Genomic DNA, 19,433 nt, shown 5'->3' on the forward strand with positions numbered 1-19,433 from the left:
ACGTGGAGTGTGCACACTGCACATGCATGTCTGGCATAGCAGAGTCTTGCCTACATGTTGGTGCTCTCCAGTTTAAAATTGAAGTAGCAGTGCAGATACAGAGGACCAAGACAGTCACTGACATTCCAGGTTACTGGATGATGCCCACTAATGTGGACAAGGTCCAAGCTGAGGTGGGCTACAATTTCGACTTCTCCTGTGGTGCAGCTAAGAAGAAGGTGCTCAACAAGTGCATCAGTGGAGAGAAAAGAATGTCAGGGATACGAACTCGTGTTGGCTGCATGAGTCCAAGTCCACACTTTCGGACCTATCACCCCTACTTCAGATTTTGAGCACTCGCAGCAAGGCTGTTTGTCTTTCTGGAATGGAGCACTACTACAATCAAGTCCCTACTGAACGACCAGGAAAGGATGGATGTGAACTGTACTACAGCCAAGCACAAACATAGATCTTTGTGACTGGTTCAGAGTTTTGTGACTTTGTAGCGTAGACACAGAAAGACTGTGTTGTACTTCGGAACTTTCCAAATACGGACTTCTGGACGACACTGCTGACAAAGGCACAGAACTTTTTCTTCAAGGTTTCTCTACTCGAGCTTGTAACTTGTTACTACACCCGAGCAGCCTCCACAATGCCCCATGCTAAGCCTTTAACCAAGTTACAGCCATCTCACAAACAGGCATTAGAGAACAGAAAAGATCTGTAGTGCCTTTGCAGAGGGCCTAAAGACCAGAACGACACGGCTTGTGACAACAAAAACTGCAATCCAGTGTTTCCACCTCAGGTGTGTGGGACTCAGTCAGGCACCTTCAGCACGTGAGCTGTGGCTCTGTCACACATGCGCTAAGACGAACTGATACGGTGGGGCACAAGCATGCTTTTGTATTTGTATCTACCTTATTGATTGCTTAACCTTTTTTTGTACTGTTGTACTTTTTTGTCTTTTTTATTTTAATTGACGTCAATACTTGAAAGTTACACTGCCACTTTACTTCTTTTACATGTTTTATTTGCACTTCAGGGTGGTTTGGTGTGAAATACTGCATTCTAGAGAAACATGCCAAAGCATAATTGTTCACAGATTTGGTGATAGGAACCAGATATCAGAAGAGATCAAAGCTTCTAAAAGCTCCCTCACAGAAAGTACAGGAAATGCTTAGATATGCTGCCTGATGTCTGACACATTGCTTTATGATAGTTTTAGTGGGTTGTCCTGATACTGCAGAGTGAAACATCGCCCTGGGTTAAAAGGGGAGGTGCTTAAATTGAATTTGTTTAACCATTTACAAAGTTCATGCTATGACATCATCACATGTGACCAGGTCTTTCTTTTTTTTCTATTTTTAAGGCTCCAGCGAATCTGCATCTCCTGGTGAAGGTAAGAGATTTCTTCTAGAAGTTCCTTGTTTTATATCATCCATGCTTAATAATATAGTACAGGTTTTACTTACACAATTAAAAATTTACTGTAGGTAGCCTTAGGTTGGTTAGGTAGTGTCGATAACTAATGCAATGCTAGGTGGTAAAGCTATCTGGCTAGCCTAATAGTAAGCCTGAGTACTTATTTAATGCCCTTTTTCACTGTTAAAATTTAGCTTGGAACAATTTCTTCTAACATTTTTTTCATATATTTAAAGTAACAAAGTTATTGGAGCTTTTAGCTTGTTTGCAGCTATCTAGCTAGCTAGCACAATTAGACCTTTACAGTTCAAGGAAATTCATGCCTAATATTTCCTTGGGGACATCATTTAAGATAGCTTTGTTAACTCAGAAACAGTGCATTTTATTTGAACAGTAGTAGCAAAATTCTGGAAACAATATTTTAGTTTTCTCACCACATTAAGCTACTTAGCATGTTGTGTAGTCCCAGGAACATCATCCAGTCTTGGTACAGCGGCATCATACAGTTGTGTTAACCCAGATATTTTATTATGTTAGCCTAGGAGCGGTATATTTAATAATAACAGCAAAAGCAAAATTCTGAAATTGATCCATTAGCTTTAATGCCACATTAAGCTTTATGTCACACAAGCATAAAGTCCCAAGAACATTGTCCAGTTTTAACCTGGGGGTGTCATACAGTTGTGTTGACCCAGGGACTTTATTATTTTATGTCAGCCCAGGAGCAGTACATTTAATAATAACAGCAGAAGGAAAGTTTAGCTTTCTTACCACAGTAAGCTACCTAGTATATTATGTAGTATATTATTAACATCCAGTCTTGACCTGGGAACATCATACAGTTGTGTTGACCCTGTAATCTCATTATTATATGTTACCAAGGTGCAGTACATTTAATAACAGCAGTAACGTTTCTTGAGGACATCCAAGGAACATCAGTGCCCCTCACATTTTTGAGCATTTTTCAAAGTTGAGCCAGATGGAATTAGTTGAAAATAGTGGGGTGTAGTTACTCTTTAAGGGCAGCTGCAGGGCAGAGGACCTGAGCTGAGGGGGACAGAGCTCGTTGCTCTGGCTGGGGAGGCAGGGCCTGGGCAGTGAAGTTCTGGGCCTCGTGTCCCGCCTTCATTCCTCTCATGGCTGTCGTCAGCAACCCCATCCATCGGCTGATGTCCCGCTGTCACTCGTGTCTCTTGGTAGTGTACAAGGTTTAGGCCCCTCCTTCACGACAGCTCTCGTGGCAAAAGGTGCCATTATAACTGTCCACGTCATGTTTTCCTTTCTTTAAAATAACTTCCTACAAGTTGAAGAGACATGTTTTTTGTTAATAACTTTAGACATGCATTAAAATATTATAATGACAAATAGTTCGCAAATTTCAATGTATTTAAATATTTAAAATTTTGTAAAAAAAGGAAAGGGTGCCAATAATGGTGGCCAGAACTGTAATACTTGTGTTAATAAAAATTATATATAGTTTTGTGTGTACAACTGTTCAAGGCTGTGTTTTCTAGTCTTGTGCTGGCCTGCGTTTTAATTAAGTAAACTTAATGAAGGAATACAAATTACTTTTTTCCAGTTCTTGGGATTCTAAATTACAAGTCCACAATGCACAGAGCCTGAAAAAGACAGGCCAACTCTTCTGATTACATATGAAGGCAACACACACTTTCTACTGGTCTTGCTGATTAACATGACTCATTTTTGGTTTACAGCAAGAGGCATATGATGTGCTGCTCTAGTGGGCTGCACATTTTTTGACTTACTTATACCAAGGCTTCTTTCATGTTTCTGCAGTGAAGAAGCGGAGGAGGAACAGAGTGATATTTCACAGGGTTTCTCAAAATGCTACAATAACTTGAGCCAAAAACGGGAAAGGTCCAGTAGGAACACACATTGCTTTTTGACTTTCAACTGACCTGGCCAACTCAGAAACCCAGTGAACTAAGCACAATCTGGCAATAAACTGCTTTGAGGTTTTGCTTTTTTCTGCCTTTCTAGCTACGACAAAAGGTTCAACGCTGCATTTATTATTAATAGTGAAAATCACTTTGACTAGTTTTCTTTTAATCAAATCAATAGATTTTCAGTTTTCTGTATTGACCAAATGAATTATTACAGTGTAATTACACTAGATTCAAACCCCTTAAGCTTAGTACTGCACCAGCAGAACAGAAACCTTTTGGGAAAGTAGTTCCAGATTAACTAAATCCAAATGTGCTTGTTGTTTTTAATCAGGAGACTTTTAATTAATCTGAACTGTTTAAAAGCAGCTGCACTGAAGTAACCCTGAAGTCAAATAATGTGAATCACAGTAGTGAATGATCTTTTCCACAGCTTGAATCCATGATAAGAAGTTTATTGAGTTTGCTTTACAAGAGTTAATGTTCTCTTTCAATGGTATATAAAGCACACATGTTTCTTAGAGAAAAAACTAGCACACACCTAGCTTTTACTTGAATATTAAAAATTAACAGAGGCAATAATATTTTGGAGGGGTCCTATCACTAACAATGCAATTTGTAGCTCGGTTAGCAAAATACATATCACATCTAGCTTGGTAGATGTATGAATTAACTAATGTATTAAAACAAAAGTCCTTGGAACATCTTGCTCAAAAAAACGGCGAACAAACAAAAAAACAAACAAACAAAAACCCCCACAAAACCCTGTTGTCAAAAAACAGTCAAAACACTGTTGTGAAGCCAAAAGCACAAAGCGCAAGAAGGGTCTAAAAAGTGTCTCACTCCTTCCTGCGCTTCTTCTCATGATCGTAATCCTTCGAGCGGCCACTAGTGGATGGTCTTTTAGAGCCGCCATGTTGTTTGGCCTCTTCCAAAAACTTGTCAAGACCGAAAGGATCCTCCTCAAACTGGACAGGTCCATCCCTACGGGGTCCATGGTCAGCACCAGAGAACTCCCTATCAGGTACGAACCTGATGAGAGAAGAACAGTTTAATATCATGACTTAAGAATAGCTACGAATGCCTCTCAATCCAAGCTCAATGACAGCAGCCACTAAAGCTCGTCATTACTGTTCTACCTGTAGTGCTTATGTACTGAACAACTAGAGAACACACAATTGACATTGGGAATTTCACTGAATTACCTGCTGCTCTGCATAAGTGTGTCCAGGTCATCTCCGTACATATCTTTGTCTGCGTTCTTGCTGGGCCTGTACATGTTCTGTGCCATGTCTCTGCCACTCTTGAAAGGCTGGTCATACACATTATATATCTCATCCTCTCCTCCAGCAAAGCCACTGTCCATTCCCTGTGACATAAACATACACAACTTTAACTTGAACTTGAATACAAGCAGGTGACCTCTAGTACTGTTCAGAGCACATATATCCAGGATAAACATGACCTCAAAAAACAGCCTATCCCGAACACGTGTCTGGCTCCAGTCCTCACAGGCCAAAACACTGCAGACTTCAGCAAACTGCCTCATTAAAACACACCTGATTCAGCTCATCAGCTAATTAACAATGCCTTCATGAACTGAATTCAGAGCGTTAGATGAAGGAAAACGCTAACCTCCGCAGCATTTCACTGCCATTCTAGTGTTTTAAGGGAGAATTCTAATAAGTTCACCCAGAATCATACAACGCAATTCTTCGTTTATCTGAGATCTGTAAGTCATTGATTAATGAATGTAGTACAAATGAAAGTTGGTTACCCTGCTTTGGTTGAAGAGCCTCTGATCGTACTGAGCCTCACTGGAGATACGGGGGTTGGGCTGGCCCAGAGCAATCAGCTCACTAATATCTCTATCCTGGTCCCTCTGCAGTTTAGACCTGGTCAGAATAGGGAATCACACCAATGTCAGTGTTACCTACATCCTATGAGACCTCTATACAACATTACGCACTCCCATTTAAAAAAAACAAAAAAAAAACAAAACAAAACACAAAAAACAGTAAGCTGCAGTTTACAGGCTGAATACCTTTCATGAAACAATAATAAGGGTCCCTGATACATACACAAACTGAACTGGCCAGGGCTTGACTGACCGGCCAATGAAACTTTCAATGTGGCATTGTAAAAAGATCCATGTACCTCTTATCAGGGGCAGCTCTGGAGATGTTTCTGTCATGCTGTCTTTCTTTCCTCCTGTCATGGCGAATCTCATCACGTTCCCTGACCTCTCCTTCCTCACCACCTTTTGGAAGAGAATGCATGAGAGAGAAATTCTTATTAGACATTTTAATCCAAGGCATTTCGGCCACCACAGGCAGGTCACATACAACCCAGGCCCTGCATGCCATCGCATTCACAACTTTGCATCTACTGATTATTAGAGAGTTTTGCATTCTAAAAGCATAACCCAGCATGTAATCAAACATGATGTACATGTCAAGCACTTACGGCTCACATTTTCAAACATAGCGTTTTTGTACTATACAAAATAACCAATTAGAACAAACTCTGTTGCAGGGTTTTTAGAATTTTTAATTTTTCGTTACTGTTTTTTTTCCTTCAATATCAGTTTAGTTTCAGTTAGTTTTAGAACAGTGGTCCAGTTCTGTTTATATTTAGAGAGTTTTTAATTTAGTTCTTGTTTAATTTCATTTTTGGTTTTTAGTATTATGGCAAATAAGCATGCCCAGAAAACAGGATCCTCCTGAAGAGTTTCTCAATGCTAAATAAGCACAGTAGACTATGCTCCGTTAGTCTGTGCACATTCAATTACTCAAAGACAGCACCATCTAATTTATTTTAGGTTTGAAAGGAATCCATTTCTAGGCCATCTTTCATACACGGAAAACATCACAATTTATGCTTTTTCTGTGTAATACTATTGAGCTATGGTTGGTGTTACAGTGAACATAACAGTTTTTATTTAGTTTTCATGTTTTTGTAAACAGTATATTTCATTTTTACAGATATCAACTACATTTATAACTGTTTTTATTCTACTATAATAACCCTGGCTCTGCTGCAGAAACAGACTGTCCAACGGAAACATGGTGTAATACAAATACAGTTATGACAGCCTATTAGGTACCAATAAGGTACATGATAAAGTGGCCAGAGATTGTAGACAAATAACTTCATCAAACGCACCTTTTTCTCCATGGCCTTTAATTCCAGCTCTTCTGTCTCTGGCCATCTTTGCAAGCTCCCGGAGCCTCTCCTCCTTCTTCTCTTTTTCCTTCTGCGCCATCTTCTTTTCCACCTGAGCTCTCATCTCCACCGCTTCCCTGGCCTGAGATCACAAAGCATGCCACCATGGAAAGTTATCTTGTTTTCTTTCCGTAGAAACCTAGTCCTTGACCTCGCTACGTTAGTCAAGGTCAAAAATGACTTGTGTTAAGACAACAGGATGGGATGACCACAAGGGAAATTCTTAATCATTTATTTTACCATACTTACTAAGTAAAATCACATCCACTATTAATAAGACTCTTGCATCCCTTCCTAGAAACTTCAAAGATGACCTTTAATATTAAACCTACCTCAAGAACGCTTAACCAATCATGTTCAACTTACACATAATACATAACAAAATAACAGTCCTATTAGCTGTTTGTGAATTTTGGATCAGGTGGGTTTCTCAGGCTCCTTCTCTGTATGGTAAAATAAATAATAAAAATAAAAAATAAAATAAAATCAGTGTCTGTCTGAGTCTTGTACTATATTAGGCTTAAGTTTACAACAAATAATTAGCGCTGTCTAAATAAGTAATGCCTACCAAACAACAGAACTGTAAAGATAATCTTCTAGGACAATGGTCTTTTAAAAAGAGACAAAAAAAGAGCATCAACAAGACATGCAAAAAAGCAACTCTGACAGCTTTGCCGTTATTTCCACATGACATTTTTTTGCTTTTAAATATAGACAATATACCTTTCTGTCTGCAATGTAGAGAGCCTCGGCCAACTTGGCAAAATTCTCATTAATGTGAACTGTCTGAAGGCCTCTTCCGTCAGCTGCCAAACGCTTGTCTAGTGGGATTGTGTAACCCTGAAAACCGGAATGAAAAGGTTAAGAAATAAACACAAAACCCATACATCTTCGAAACTAGTTTATATACAGTCAATATTTTGGACTCCAGAGCATAGCAAACAACAAAATAAACATTTCTGGCTGTCTACGGTGGAGCAAGAGAAATCACTAACTGAACCTTTGCATTCTTCCAGTTGGAAATGCATGGGGGAATCTTCCACTCTTGTTGTTCCTTTACAGTCATCTAAGGCAAAGAAAAGTAGAGGGCACTTGTGGTGAGTTCGATAGTACATATTCAAAGCTCTTTCAGCATGAGCAAATCTGATACCGAATTTAATGGAGTCCTACCTTTCTGCTGGGGGAATGCATGACTGGGGCAGGAGGAGAGGGAGGGCCACGAGGAATCTTCTTATTAATTCTTTTAAAAATAGACAGAGGTAAGACACCTTACAGATTGTTCATGTACTGTACTTGATGCAGAATTGTTATTTTGTAAACATGATGAGAGGGGCATTATGCAAGGCTTCAGAGGTATAATGATAAATAACTTCCTACCTTCTTTTTACTTAGTATTAGCAATTTTCACAGCCTTGTGTGTTGTGACCTACTTGAAACGTGGTGGCTCCATTGGGTCTTTCTGCATCTCCACCATGCGGATGACCCTTTGCTTGGCCCCCGAGTTGAATGCCACTCCCTGCTGAGAGGGTGTGTACCTGTTAGAAATAAATAATTATTTAAAGGAGACTTATTATGCTTTTCCTGTTTTTCCCTTTCCTTTGGGGTGTTATGTAGCTTTCTGTGCATGTAAACAATCTGCAAAGTTAAAAAGCCCACAGTAACACTCCCCCACAAACCGCTTTTCTCAGCTGCCTGAAATGCCTTGTTGCAATTCTAGCCATTTTCCTTTGTTACAAGATGATGCAATCTCTCAACACAATCCTTACCGCCCACCTACTGGCAAGCTTGGCACACCCTTGCAAAACAAAGTTACAAAGTAAAAACTTATGACTCTGAAATGTCCTGCTCCATTCTAGCATGCGAAGGTCTGGGGTGGGACCTGACTTTCAGGATCAGACTCTGACTTAAACTGACACAGCAGAACTTATGCCATTGTAAGAACAGCCACAGCGGTGTAGGGGCGGAACTTGTAGCAGGATGCCGCTCTGACGGAACAGAGAGGGCGAGCTGACTAATCAGAGCACGTTGGCTCATCGAGAGAGAGAGAGGCTTAAAGACAAAAGAACTCTAACAGAGCATTTCAGACAGAGGGTAAACAGAGATGTACAGTATGAGAAGATCTTGTTTTTGGGACACTAAAAATGAGCCTAATAGATACTCTTTAATTAGGGAGTAACTGTTGAACTGTATGACTGACATTAAACATACACAGATCCCAAACCAGTTGTACCTATTGTTACGTGTAAGCACGTATTTTGTTTTCTTTTTAACCAAAAGTACATAAGGTGGTGCAGGCCCTCTGACCTAGGGAGCTAGACAGAGTAGACATCTATAAAGTGCGAATGTTCAGGCGTGCCCCTCTTACCTGTTTGAAACCCCAGGTGGTACAAACAATCTCTTGTAAACAAAGTTAAAAGTGTGCAGGTAAAATACCATCACTAAAGTACTTTTGGTTACTGGCTAGGGAAGTTTAGAGTAGTTAGCTTTTGTTTCCTTTTTTTTTTTAAAATAAACTAAATACTTTTTGTTTCAGAGTAGGCTAGCATGGTTAGGTTTTGTTTTGTTCTTTTCTTTGGTGCCGTACAGGATGTTTAATCCCTTATTATTTGGCATTTTAATGAGCTGGTGTAGTTGAGATGAGGAACTCTGGTTGTTAGCATGAGCTAGAGGCTAATGCTACCTTGTCTCATTGATTTTAGAGCTTTTTAGTTTCTGAAGCTACTTGAGTTTGTTAGAAGGATGATGGTGAATGTAGCTGGTCACTTCAGTATCCCCATTTTGTGCGTTTTATGAAAGTTTTAAAAACATTGATTTATTTGAGGTTTTTTGGCTGAGCTTAGTTTTGTTTGTGGGTCCATCTGACTGTCAGGTGAGGTGGAGGGTGTACAGACTCCCCCTACTGTTGTGGAGGTGGAAGAGTTGGAGAAGCCTGTAGCAGTTGGGCTTGGCCTGGTGTGTCTTTGCCTTTGTTTAAACTGGTCTCTTTGAGTCCAGAGATGTGGCAGGCAAAGTTTGGCTAAAAAAAGGCCCTATACAAAGGAACTGGAGACCAAGAGGGGATTCAACTGTGACTTGGAGATGAGGGTGAATGAGTTTGCCTTCCCTCCAACAAAACAGTTGGCTTCCACTTGGGTTTCTCTCCTATATCTGGTCACTCTGCTTCTACCTCCATTTCTTTGTCTGATGCCATTTTGATCTCACTCAACCACTTTTGATATTAGTAAACACTTAGTGCCTTAGTCTTGGGAAATTAAAGTGAGCATCTATTTTAGTTGTAGGATTTTGAATATGCAACAGGTCTGATTTGATTGCCTGACGTTTGCTCGTAGGGTCTTTCACGTGGAGGGCCTGATTCGGTCAGTTAATCTGACATTTGCTTGTAGGATCCTTCATAAGGGGGGGGGGCTGATTCGGTCAGGTGACATTTGCTTTGTAGGACCTTATTTCATTTGAGAGATCTGATTCAGTCAAATGATATTTTGTAGGATCTGCTTTTATATGAAGATCCGATTTGGTCATTTGACATTTATTTCATAGGGTCTTACATGAAAAACCTGATGAGGTCATTTTTCATTTGTGTAAACAGTTTTCATAGGGTCAAAGTCCATTTGTCTATGCATTAGGTTTAATACTTCTAACATTAGACCTTTGCTTGAGAGTTGCTTTCTTTTGGGTGTGCGTTACGTTAAAGCACGTATTTTGTTTTGTTTTTTGTGTCTCTCTCTCTCTTTGTCTCCCTTCACAGGGGCACCTGCTCTAGTCATGTGAGGAGGACTAACCAATCAGAGGCCTGACTGGTGCAGCTGGGGGAGGAGCCTACACATTAAAAAAAAAGAGGGCTTCAAGACGGCTGAAGAGAGAGGACTGATCACGCGTTTTCTGTGTTTTAGTTTGCGTCTTAATCTCTTGTGCTGGGAGTGTGCTTTGTTTTAGGTATTTTACCAGTGCTTCTTTTAATTTAGTTTGCAAGACTTTGTATTTTATGTTAGGGGAAGTACTTGAGTGGTGGTGTTTTACCTGCACACTTTTATCTTTGTTTTACAAGAGATTGTTTGTACCCCCTGGGGTTTCAAACAGGTAAGAGGGGCGCAACTATACATTTGCACCATGTAGATGTCTACTCTGTCTAGCTCCCTAGGTCAGAGGGCGTGCACCTCCTTATGTACTTTTGATTAATGGCCAGGGAAGTTTAAAGTAGTTAATTTTGTTTCCTTTTTTTTAGATTAGCTAAATACTTTTTGTTTCAGAGTAGCCTAGCATGGTTAGGTTTTGTTCTGTTTTCTTTGGTGCCGTCCACAGTTCGATTCTTCCAGTGTGGTACTAGGCATCACAGCACTCCAGTTTTATTGTGGTTTGTTTTAATGAAGTGGCTTCAAAAGCTCTATATTGGTCTGTTCCTCAAGCTCTGTACCTTAATCCATTCTCACCAGTTCAGAATTTTAATGCCACATGTTACTGATTCCACAGCGGCCTAGACAAAACGTGGGGTCGTAACAATATATACATTACCGTATGTATTGTGCTGGTGCCTGTTTATCTGCAGCACGTACAGGCATGGCAGCAGCAATCTTTTGGGACACCTGCTTCTCTAAAGCTGCTCTGGTCTTCTCTGTGAGCTAAAATGAAAGGAAAGGATTATATTATTAAATTGATTACAAAGTCATTACACACACACACACACGTACACACACGTACATACATGTGTATGTATGCGAATAGGTTCAAGATTTACAGAAGAAACAAGACAATGATTAAGGGAACAATATTCTATTAACAAATGAAAAGTTTCATGCTTTGGATATGATGCAAGCTAAATCTGGAATTATCCATTAAATCACATTACTGGATGCATTCCAGTGGTGAAAACCTTAACGACACATCATCTAACTTTTCAACACACGTGGGCATGTGGCCTACGTACAATGCAGTATGATGAGTAATATTCATTTTATTCATAAATCAAAGTGGATGGTGTCCTAAAATCTGGAGAAACGGCCACCAAATGTGCAGATGAAGACATGCATAGTCTAGTACAGCGGTATGGGGCATTTTCACCCACTTGATTTTACTACTCTTGAACAAAAGACTCACTTTCTTATTTCAGAGAAAGTGCAACTGCTAATCTTAGTGACAGCATGGAAGTAACAGAATGGAAAATAAAGCACAGGGTATTCCAGTCATTTCATGAACTGTTTAAATTTGTTTATACTGAGAACCAGTCACAGTTGCAAAAATCCTTAGGACCTGCCAGTTGTGTCTCAATATACTGAAATGTTTAATGCAGAAACTGTGTAAATTTATAAGTAGCCCTTCATTGTCCTTTTGCTGCTAGCATAATTCTAAAGTCCTCTAGCGTCACTAAGGGAATTTGCTGTGTTGTTAGGACGAAGCTGGTGGTGATTTGATGCCAATTTATCTTTAACAAATGAAGATCATAACAGGCATACAAGTAACACACTGTCTACATGTTATGCAGTTTTGCTGTGACGCCTTTTGTAAAGATCTGAATATAAGCCTGCTTGGTAATATTACTGAAGCAGTCTATTAGCTATCTGCTGGCCTAATCATCCTTCTCTACTGAGAGCAGAATATCCAGTCCAGTTACAGAGAATACCAAGTGTGAACCAGTAAGAGAAAGCCTGTTAACAGGAACGACTTGTGTTCTACTGGCAACTCTTCATTTGGTTGCTTTTTATAGACGTGGACTTCAGCAATAACAATGTGTTTTTTCACACAGTAAAATATGCTCGCATGGAGGAATATTTTAGAGCAGTGTCCACCAAACTTTGGGAAGAACAAATGGATTTAGCGTGCTGCAAGCTCAGAGCAACATGCTTTACAGCGGTAACAGTCAAATGCATATACTGCAAAAGACTTTACTAATAACTGGTGGAATAATGTTTAGAACTAGGGCTGCAACAAATGCCTATTTTGATAGTCGAATAATCTATCAATTATTGAAAGAAATAAGCAATTATTCATATTATCAATTGCTCAATTACCAAATAACTTTTAAATTTAGCTTGAGGTTGTTTTTTGCATTTGCTAACTAACAACGAAGACAAAGATGAAAACCCTATTTAAAAATTCACTTTTTTAAATGAACTTTCCTGCCAATAATAATTCAATATTCCCTTAAATCACACCAGCAGGTTCTCTGTGCTTTAACAACCACATGGTCAAACCTACACACAAACATCATAGAAACAATAAACACACAAATGTGTGTGGATTACTGTATTCTCTCCCGCTTTCTGAGTGCAATAGCTTGAAATTGTGTAATTGTGGACTCTCTTACCCTGCCGCTTTGTAATGGTACTGAATGCAGCCCAGCAGCGATGTTGACTGCCCCAAAATGTCGGTGTCGTTCACGTGTCTTGCTGAACCCAACACGGCACGTATGTATTTATCTATGACCAACACTTTCTCCAGCCATATATGCGAGACACATTCAGATTTGGCAAGCAGTGGCAAACATTTGTGGCAAACTTGGTCTCTACGAATAGTTAAATTTGAATGATTTTATGTAAACATTCAATTTTAACAGTAACACTTTGTCCAGCTTCCCTGCGTGTTTGTGGAGAACTATCACCTGAAACTGTTTACGAGTGGTGGTAAACCTTAGTGGACAACTCAAGGCAAACAGAAAAGTGGTTGCAGCTGTTGGGAAACGTTCTCCTACGTTAGCCGAATTTGAACACGCCGGTGGCCTCGACGTTAAGACAATAATGCAATGTTCAAAACTGTACACGTTATTTGAAATAGGAACAGTATGACAGTTGTTAACTGTTTCTCCGTTTCAACTCCATTAACAATTCCAGAGAACAGGCATTTAGAAATAGAAAATGTTACAGCTCAGCTCATAACTAGAGCTAACTAGCTCAATAGCACGACTATCTTACCAAGATGAAGTGAGGTGACCTGTTTCCTCTTCACTTGCTCCAACATATAGGATGTGCTCCCATGCCAGCAAAGGTCGGTTTTACAAATAGCACAACTCACAACTTTTTTCAGAGTTAAACGTGAAATGCTCCCACACTTTTCATTTTCTAGGCTGCCATTATGTTTTCGTTAACTCTCCAGTATGTGGTAATGTCTAAACATTGCTAGTTAGTGCGAGAACCATGCGTGATAATGTCACCAACTAATCGACTATTAAATTAGTTGCCTACTAATTTGGTTGTTGATTTTAGTCGACTAAGTCGATTAATCCTTGCACCCCTATTTAGAACATTAAATAATTTTTTAAATCAGAAATGTTGTTACACCTAATAGATGAAATCTGAGCTCATCTTTATGATGGAAAATCTTGCTCATGGGAGACAACCTCAAACATTATCTAAAATAAAAATCTTACCTCTCTAACCGCCTCCTCGTCCGGTCTCTGTAGTTCAGGGGCATCATCATTAAGCACTTCCTTAGGAAGCAAGTCTGTATATTTACTGAATATAACCTGTTCAAAGAACAACAAAAGAGGTGTGAGCGTACATTTCAATGAACTTTACAAACAATAACTCCGAGCTCCAACATAAGACACACCTTATCCTTTCCTTGCCCTTGCCTTGCAATGGCGTCATATTTTATTTTGCCCTCAGCATCCACCTGCACGGCAAGAGCATTGGAGGTCTTCTTCTTCCTACCCATGTCCAGTGGGTACTGGGCCACATGGATTTCTGGAAATGCACCTCCATCACCAAAATCCTATAAAAGAAGAAATAGTACATATAAGCAGCGGCCCATGAGCTGTCACAGACCTCAAAATTAGAATTCCAAAGATAATATAAGTATATGTAGATGTATTGCACTTGCAGTACCTCCAGACTGCGGGGCACCCATCCTTTTCGAGAGCCATAGGGAGATGGTTCTCTGCGAGTGGACACCAGTGCTGTGGACTGGGACGTCTGTGCTCTGCTCCTCTCTTCTGCCTCGAGCTGGTCCTGAGACAGCTGAGTGGGCGCAGGTAGAAAGCTGTAGAACAAAAAGTACACTACTGACCTATCTGCTAGTAGTAAGCCAAATCTTGTTTCTCATGCGAGCGGCTTTATTGTGCTTAACTGACGAAACTTGGATGAGTCGCAAAACATCTTTAAAACAGCTTACTGCCACAAACCCTGTAATTTCGGTTTGTTCTGCTGGTCAAATCAATCACCTGGACGGCTAAAAATTTGTTCAAACACAGCACAATGCTGACTCAACTCCAACTTCTTCCATATCTTAATTAATCAATAACAGAATAATACAAATCACATGTTCTTTTCCATAAAAAGACAGAATACTACGAACAGCATTTTCAACTGACCTGAGTTAAATCTGAAAAAATAACTCGATGTCTACCAGCTAAGAGCAAGGAATAATGTTTGCTGGCTAGGTGGCTAGCAAGCAAGCGAAATGCGTAAGTTATGATATAAATCCTATGAAACCGCACCGTTCTACACGAGTAAATTTTAATTGGGAACACGCGGATTTGCTCTTAGGTAAGTTAGTCTAAATCGATAGACTATCGTGTCGGTGAGCTTATTAACATAACTTACATAAAGCTAGCGGGGTAACGCTAACGTTAGCATTACAACAACGTTGCAGTTAGCTAGCTAGTGAGCTAGCTAACTAAGCCTTTAAGGCATAGAATGACCAAAAGGACTGAAAAATATAAGAAATACAACAGTATTACACCGCGTGTCGTAGACGGCGTCAAAAATACGTTTTATTGTCGATTTTAACGTAACGTAGTAATAAAGCCTAACAATCTTAAGACGCGACCCACCTCGTCAGCGACATTTTCCTCTCCTTGTTGAATCTGACGCCACGCGAGAATTGAGCGTATCGCGTTGTTTCGGAAAGAGAAGCGAGAAAAGCAGACTTTTTTATCTTACGGAAAAAATGTGGTATTGTTAAAGCTTGTAATGTACTACTTTCTCATTAAACGATTCTTCCCAAATTGCTGCATAAAATTATAATATGGTTGTCCATTTACATTAAACATATTTGAACAAACTAAACTGGTAAGTCAAGTCAAGCCAAGTCAGCTTTATTGTCAATACTACAATATGTACAGGACATACAGAGTATTGAAACTGCGTTACTCTCAGACCCATTAAATAGACAGTAAACAGGAAATGTGTGAATTAAATAGATACTAAATAAATGTTAAACACTAATCGTAAAAATAAACACTAATTGTAGAAAAATAGAATAATATATATATATAATATATATATATATATATATATATATATATATATATATATATATAAATATAAAATATAAAATGTCTAAAATGAGCTAGGTAGGTTAAGCCACAGAAAAAGAAATTGTCTCCAGTTAATATCCCCATGCACCAGCAAGCCTTAGTTATTACAATTTGAAGTGGGCAGCATCTTTAGGCTAAATGCCAGGCACTGCTTTCACTGAAAAACAAAATTGAAATTACAACCTGGAAATAAAGTTGAGGTATAATGGTTATCCAGTATCTTTTTATACCATATATTAACCACATTTGCCTTATTGAATCCATCTTATTTTCTACTTCTCAAAGAGGGATTTAGGGGTCAGAGTGGTGTGCGTTTTTAGATATTGTTGCTTGTAAATTGTAGTCAGAATTTACAGAAGTTCAACAGTGAAACAGCTTGTAACTGTCTTACAGACATGTTTCCTGTAAATGTTCATTTTGTGTTCTTTTATGTAAGTTCACGATTATTTGAGCTCATACATCCATTATAATATGTCATATAAAATGTTAAAAGGAGGGATAACATTGACATAAAAATGTTAAAAATATACCAGCCTTTAACAATGTTTGGTTAAAAAATTTAGCACTCTTTATGTAATGGTTCATTGTACTGTGGAGTATAACGGGTCACATGACCAGAGTTCAGATAAGGGTACGAACGCTGACGCAGAGGAACGACATACGGCACAAAATAACCTTATTCTACGTGTTCTAAAGGCGCATATGGTAATTATCCTCTTTTTGTTCATATTGTGTATAATGCCGTTGATGTGTCTTCGCATGGACAGTGCGATATGTTTGAGTTAATTAATTTCTTTTTTCCCTCGCATTCTGTTATGCTAAGGTGTTGGGAACTGTATATGTACACTATATGGACACTAGCTTGAGAGACTTTAAAAGAACTGAATATGTATTTGAAATTTCTTTTTTGTCTTTTATTTTCTTGTAGTTTTCACGGTGTCTGCTGACGAAATAGACAGAGAGAAATAAATCTTCAAAAGACTGTACGAAGCGTGGCCATTGATTCTTTGGACCAGTGTAGCTACTGGAATCCATATTAATAAAGTCTGGCCTGCTGGACCTCCCACTGGTTTAGTATTAGTATTTAATTTTTTTTCTAATGATTTAAAAAAAAAAAAATGATTGGCAATTTCTCATCATACTTTGTTTTTTCATACCATGTTTTTTCTCAGTCTTTGGGAATGAGAATACATGACATACAATGAATCAACATACAGAAATCCCCTTTTTTTACAATATATCACATATAACTTTTAGGTAAGAATATGTACATGACTAATTACCCAAACAGTCACATCTGTCACGCTGTAATACATTACCTCAGTAATACAACCCCATTTCCAAAAAAGTTGGGATGCTGTGCAAAATGTAAATAAAATCAATGATGTGCAAATCATTTAAACTCTATATTTAATTGACAATAGTACAAATACAACATATCAAATGTTGAAACTGAGAAATTATATTGAGAAATTTTGAATTTGATGCTAACAACATGTTCCAAAAAAGCTGGGACAGGGGCAACAAAAGCCTGGTAAAGTTGTGTAATGCTAAAAAAAAACCCACCTGAACGTTAATTGGCAATAGGTCAGTAACATGATTGGGTATAAAATATATACATTAGCAAGATGGCGGCACGCATGGATGCTGTGGCTTGACACTCTCCTTTATGGTGCCTTTTATGTGCATTTTTGTTTATATGTCTGTTAGTAAATGTTATGTTTAGTGGCACGAATCCCACCTACAGCCACCAAGTTCTTTTAAGCATAGGATCACAGCAAAAACAGGCTGCTACGAAGGAATTACTGCACTCGCTCAACATCCCAGAGGAGACTGCCTGGACACCAGGCGCTCCGTGGATTAATTTCAGCTCTGGCAAGCGGCGGAGACGGAGGAGGCACAGGAAGCAAAAACGTGTTGCCGGTCCGGCGCAGTTGCTAGGCTAAAGAAACAACCACGCAAACCGGCATTACCCAGCATTTTTCTCACCGACGCCATATCCGTCACCAACAAAATGGATGAACTGAATCTACTGATTTCCACAAACAAACTCATAAGGAACTGCTGCATTCTGTTAATAACTGAAACATGGATCACTCACTCATTCCAGATGAAGCCATAGAGCTAGCAGGCCGCACAGCACACCGTTGGGACAGAAACAAAGACTCCAGTAAGCGCAAAGGAGGGGGGCCTTTGCATTTACATACATAATAACTGGTGTACTTATACTGCAATCATAGACAGACATTGCTCTTCTGCTCTGGAGTACATGACAGTTAAATGCAGACCCTTTTACATTCTGCGTGAGTTCACCGTTGTCATAGCAACCGTTGTTATACTGCATGTATTACTTGATGCTAATGTTAGCATAGCATTAAGCTCCCTGCTCAGTGCTATTGATTCACAACAGCTGTATCCTGAAGCAGCCCATATGATTGCTGGAGATTTTAATCACACAGATTTAAAGGGTGTTCTCCCAAAATTTCACCAACACATCAAATGTGTTACAAGGGGGAAAATACTCTGGACAAAGTCTACTCAAACATCAAGAACAGATTTATGACAATATTACTCCCTCAAATAGGCCAGTCTGATCACTACTCATTATTCTTTACAGCATACACCCTCCTCAGGAGGAAAGATCAACCATCCACAAAGACTGTTCAGTCATGGCCAAATGGAGCTTCCTTACAACTGCAAGCCTGCTTTGAAAGAACAAATTTGGGACATCTTTGAAGACCAAGACTTGAAGGAGTACACATCAGCCGTACTCTGCTACATACGGAACAGCGTGGACAATGTCACAGTCCAAAAATACATCTGTGTGTACCCAAACCAGAAGCCCTGCATGACAAAGGAGGTCAAAATACTTCTCAAAGACCATAACACTGCCTTTAGGTCTGCAGCCTTATACAGCTCTGCCAGAACCAACCTGAAGAAAGGCATTAGGGAGGCCAAAGCAGGCTAAAAGAGGAAAATTGAGGATCGCTTCACCAACAACTACCCAAGGCGGCTGTGGCAGGGTATACAGTACAACACAAACCATAAGACCAGCAACCGCACAGCTGCCAAAGGAGATGCCTCACTGGCAGAGGAACTTAATTATTTCTTTGCTCGCTTCGAGGTGACACCAGTGGAGACAGACAGTCTTCACAAGAATCTTCAATCTGTCCTTGTCTAAATCCATCATCCCACCTTGTCTGATATCCGCCACAGTTATTCCACTTCCAAAAAAGTCATCAGTGACCTCGGTGACTACCATCCGATTGCGCTCACACCTGTCATAATGAAATGCTTTGAGAGGCTGGTCCTGCAGCACATCAAAGCCAGCCTCCCACCAAGCTTCGACCCACACCAGTTCACCTACAGGGTAAACAGGTCCACGGAATATGCCATCGCCACCACTCTACACACAGCACTGACCCACCTTGAACACCAGGGGAGCTATATGAGGATGCTTTTCATAGACTTTATCTCTGCCTTTAATACACTCATCCCAGGCAGACTGGTCACTAAGCTCAATGACATAGGACTTTCCCAACCCATCAGCAACTGGATCAAGGACTTCCTGTCCAACCGCACCCAGACTTGGCCCCCACCTCTCCACCACCATCACGCTCAACACTGGTGCGCCACAGGGCTGTGTGTTGAGCCCC

The 19,433-nt window shown here is 39.7% G+C and overlaps 1 protein-coding gene across 2 annotated transcripts; it reads right to left on the reverse strand.

Moving 5' to 3' along the window:
• Positions 1-2,559: 2,559 nt before the first annotated feature.
• Positions 2,560-15,349, reverse strand: snw1 (SNW domain containing 1). Of its 2 annotated transcripts, XM_036564669.1 has the most exons (15): positions 15,292-15,349; positions 14,345-14,498; positions 14,070-14,231; positions 13,888-13,983; positions 11,040-11,146; positions 7,961-8,065; positions 7,701-7,770; positions 7,531-7,596; positions 7,254-7,370; positions 6,471-6,612; positions 5,463-5,565; positions 5,083-5,200; positions 4,511-4,674; positions 4,149-4,337; positions 2,560-2,698 (listed from the first exon to the last, which is right to left on the reverse strand). In XM_036564669.1, the coding sequence occupies exons 1-15, from the start codon at positions 15,303-15,305 to the stop codon at positions 2,686-2,688; spliced, it is 1,620 nt and encodes a 539-aa protein (XP_036420562.1). In that variant the 5' UTR covers positions 15,306-15,349; the 3' UTR covers positions 2,560-2,685. The 2 variants fall into 2 exon arrangements, with proteins under 2 accessions (XP_036420562.1, XP_036420563.1); XM_036564670.1 differs by lacking the exon at positions 2,560-2,698 and having other exon boundaries at positions 3,740-4,337; positions 15,292-15,305.
• Positions 15,350-19,433: the final 4,084 nt, after the last annotated feature.

The sequence above is a fragment of the Colossoma macropomum genome, unplaced genomic scaffold (genome assembly GCF_904425465.1).
Source record: "Colossoma macropomum unplaced genomic scaffold, Colossoma_macropomum, whole genome shotgun sequence".
Taxonomy (NCBI): Eukaryota; Metazoa; Chordata; class Actinopteri; order Characiformes; family Serrasalmidae; genus Colossoma; species Colossoma macropomum.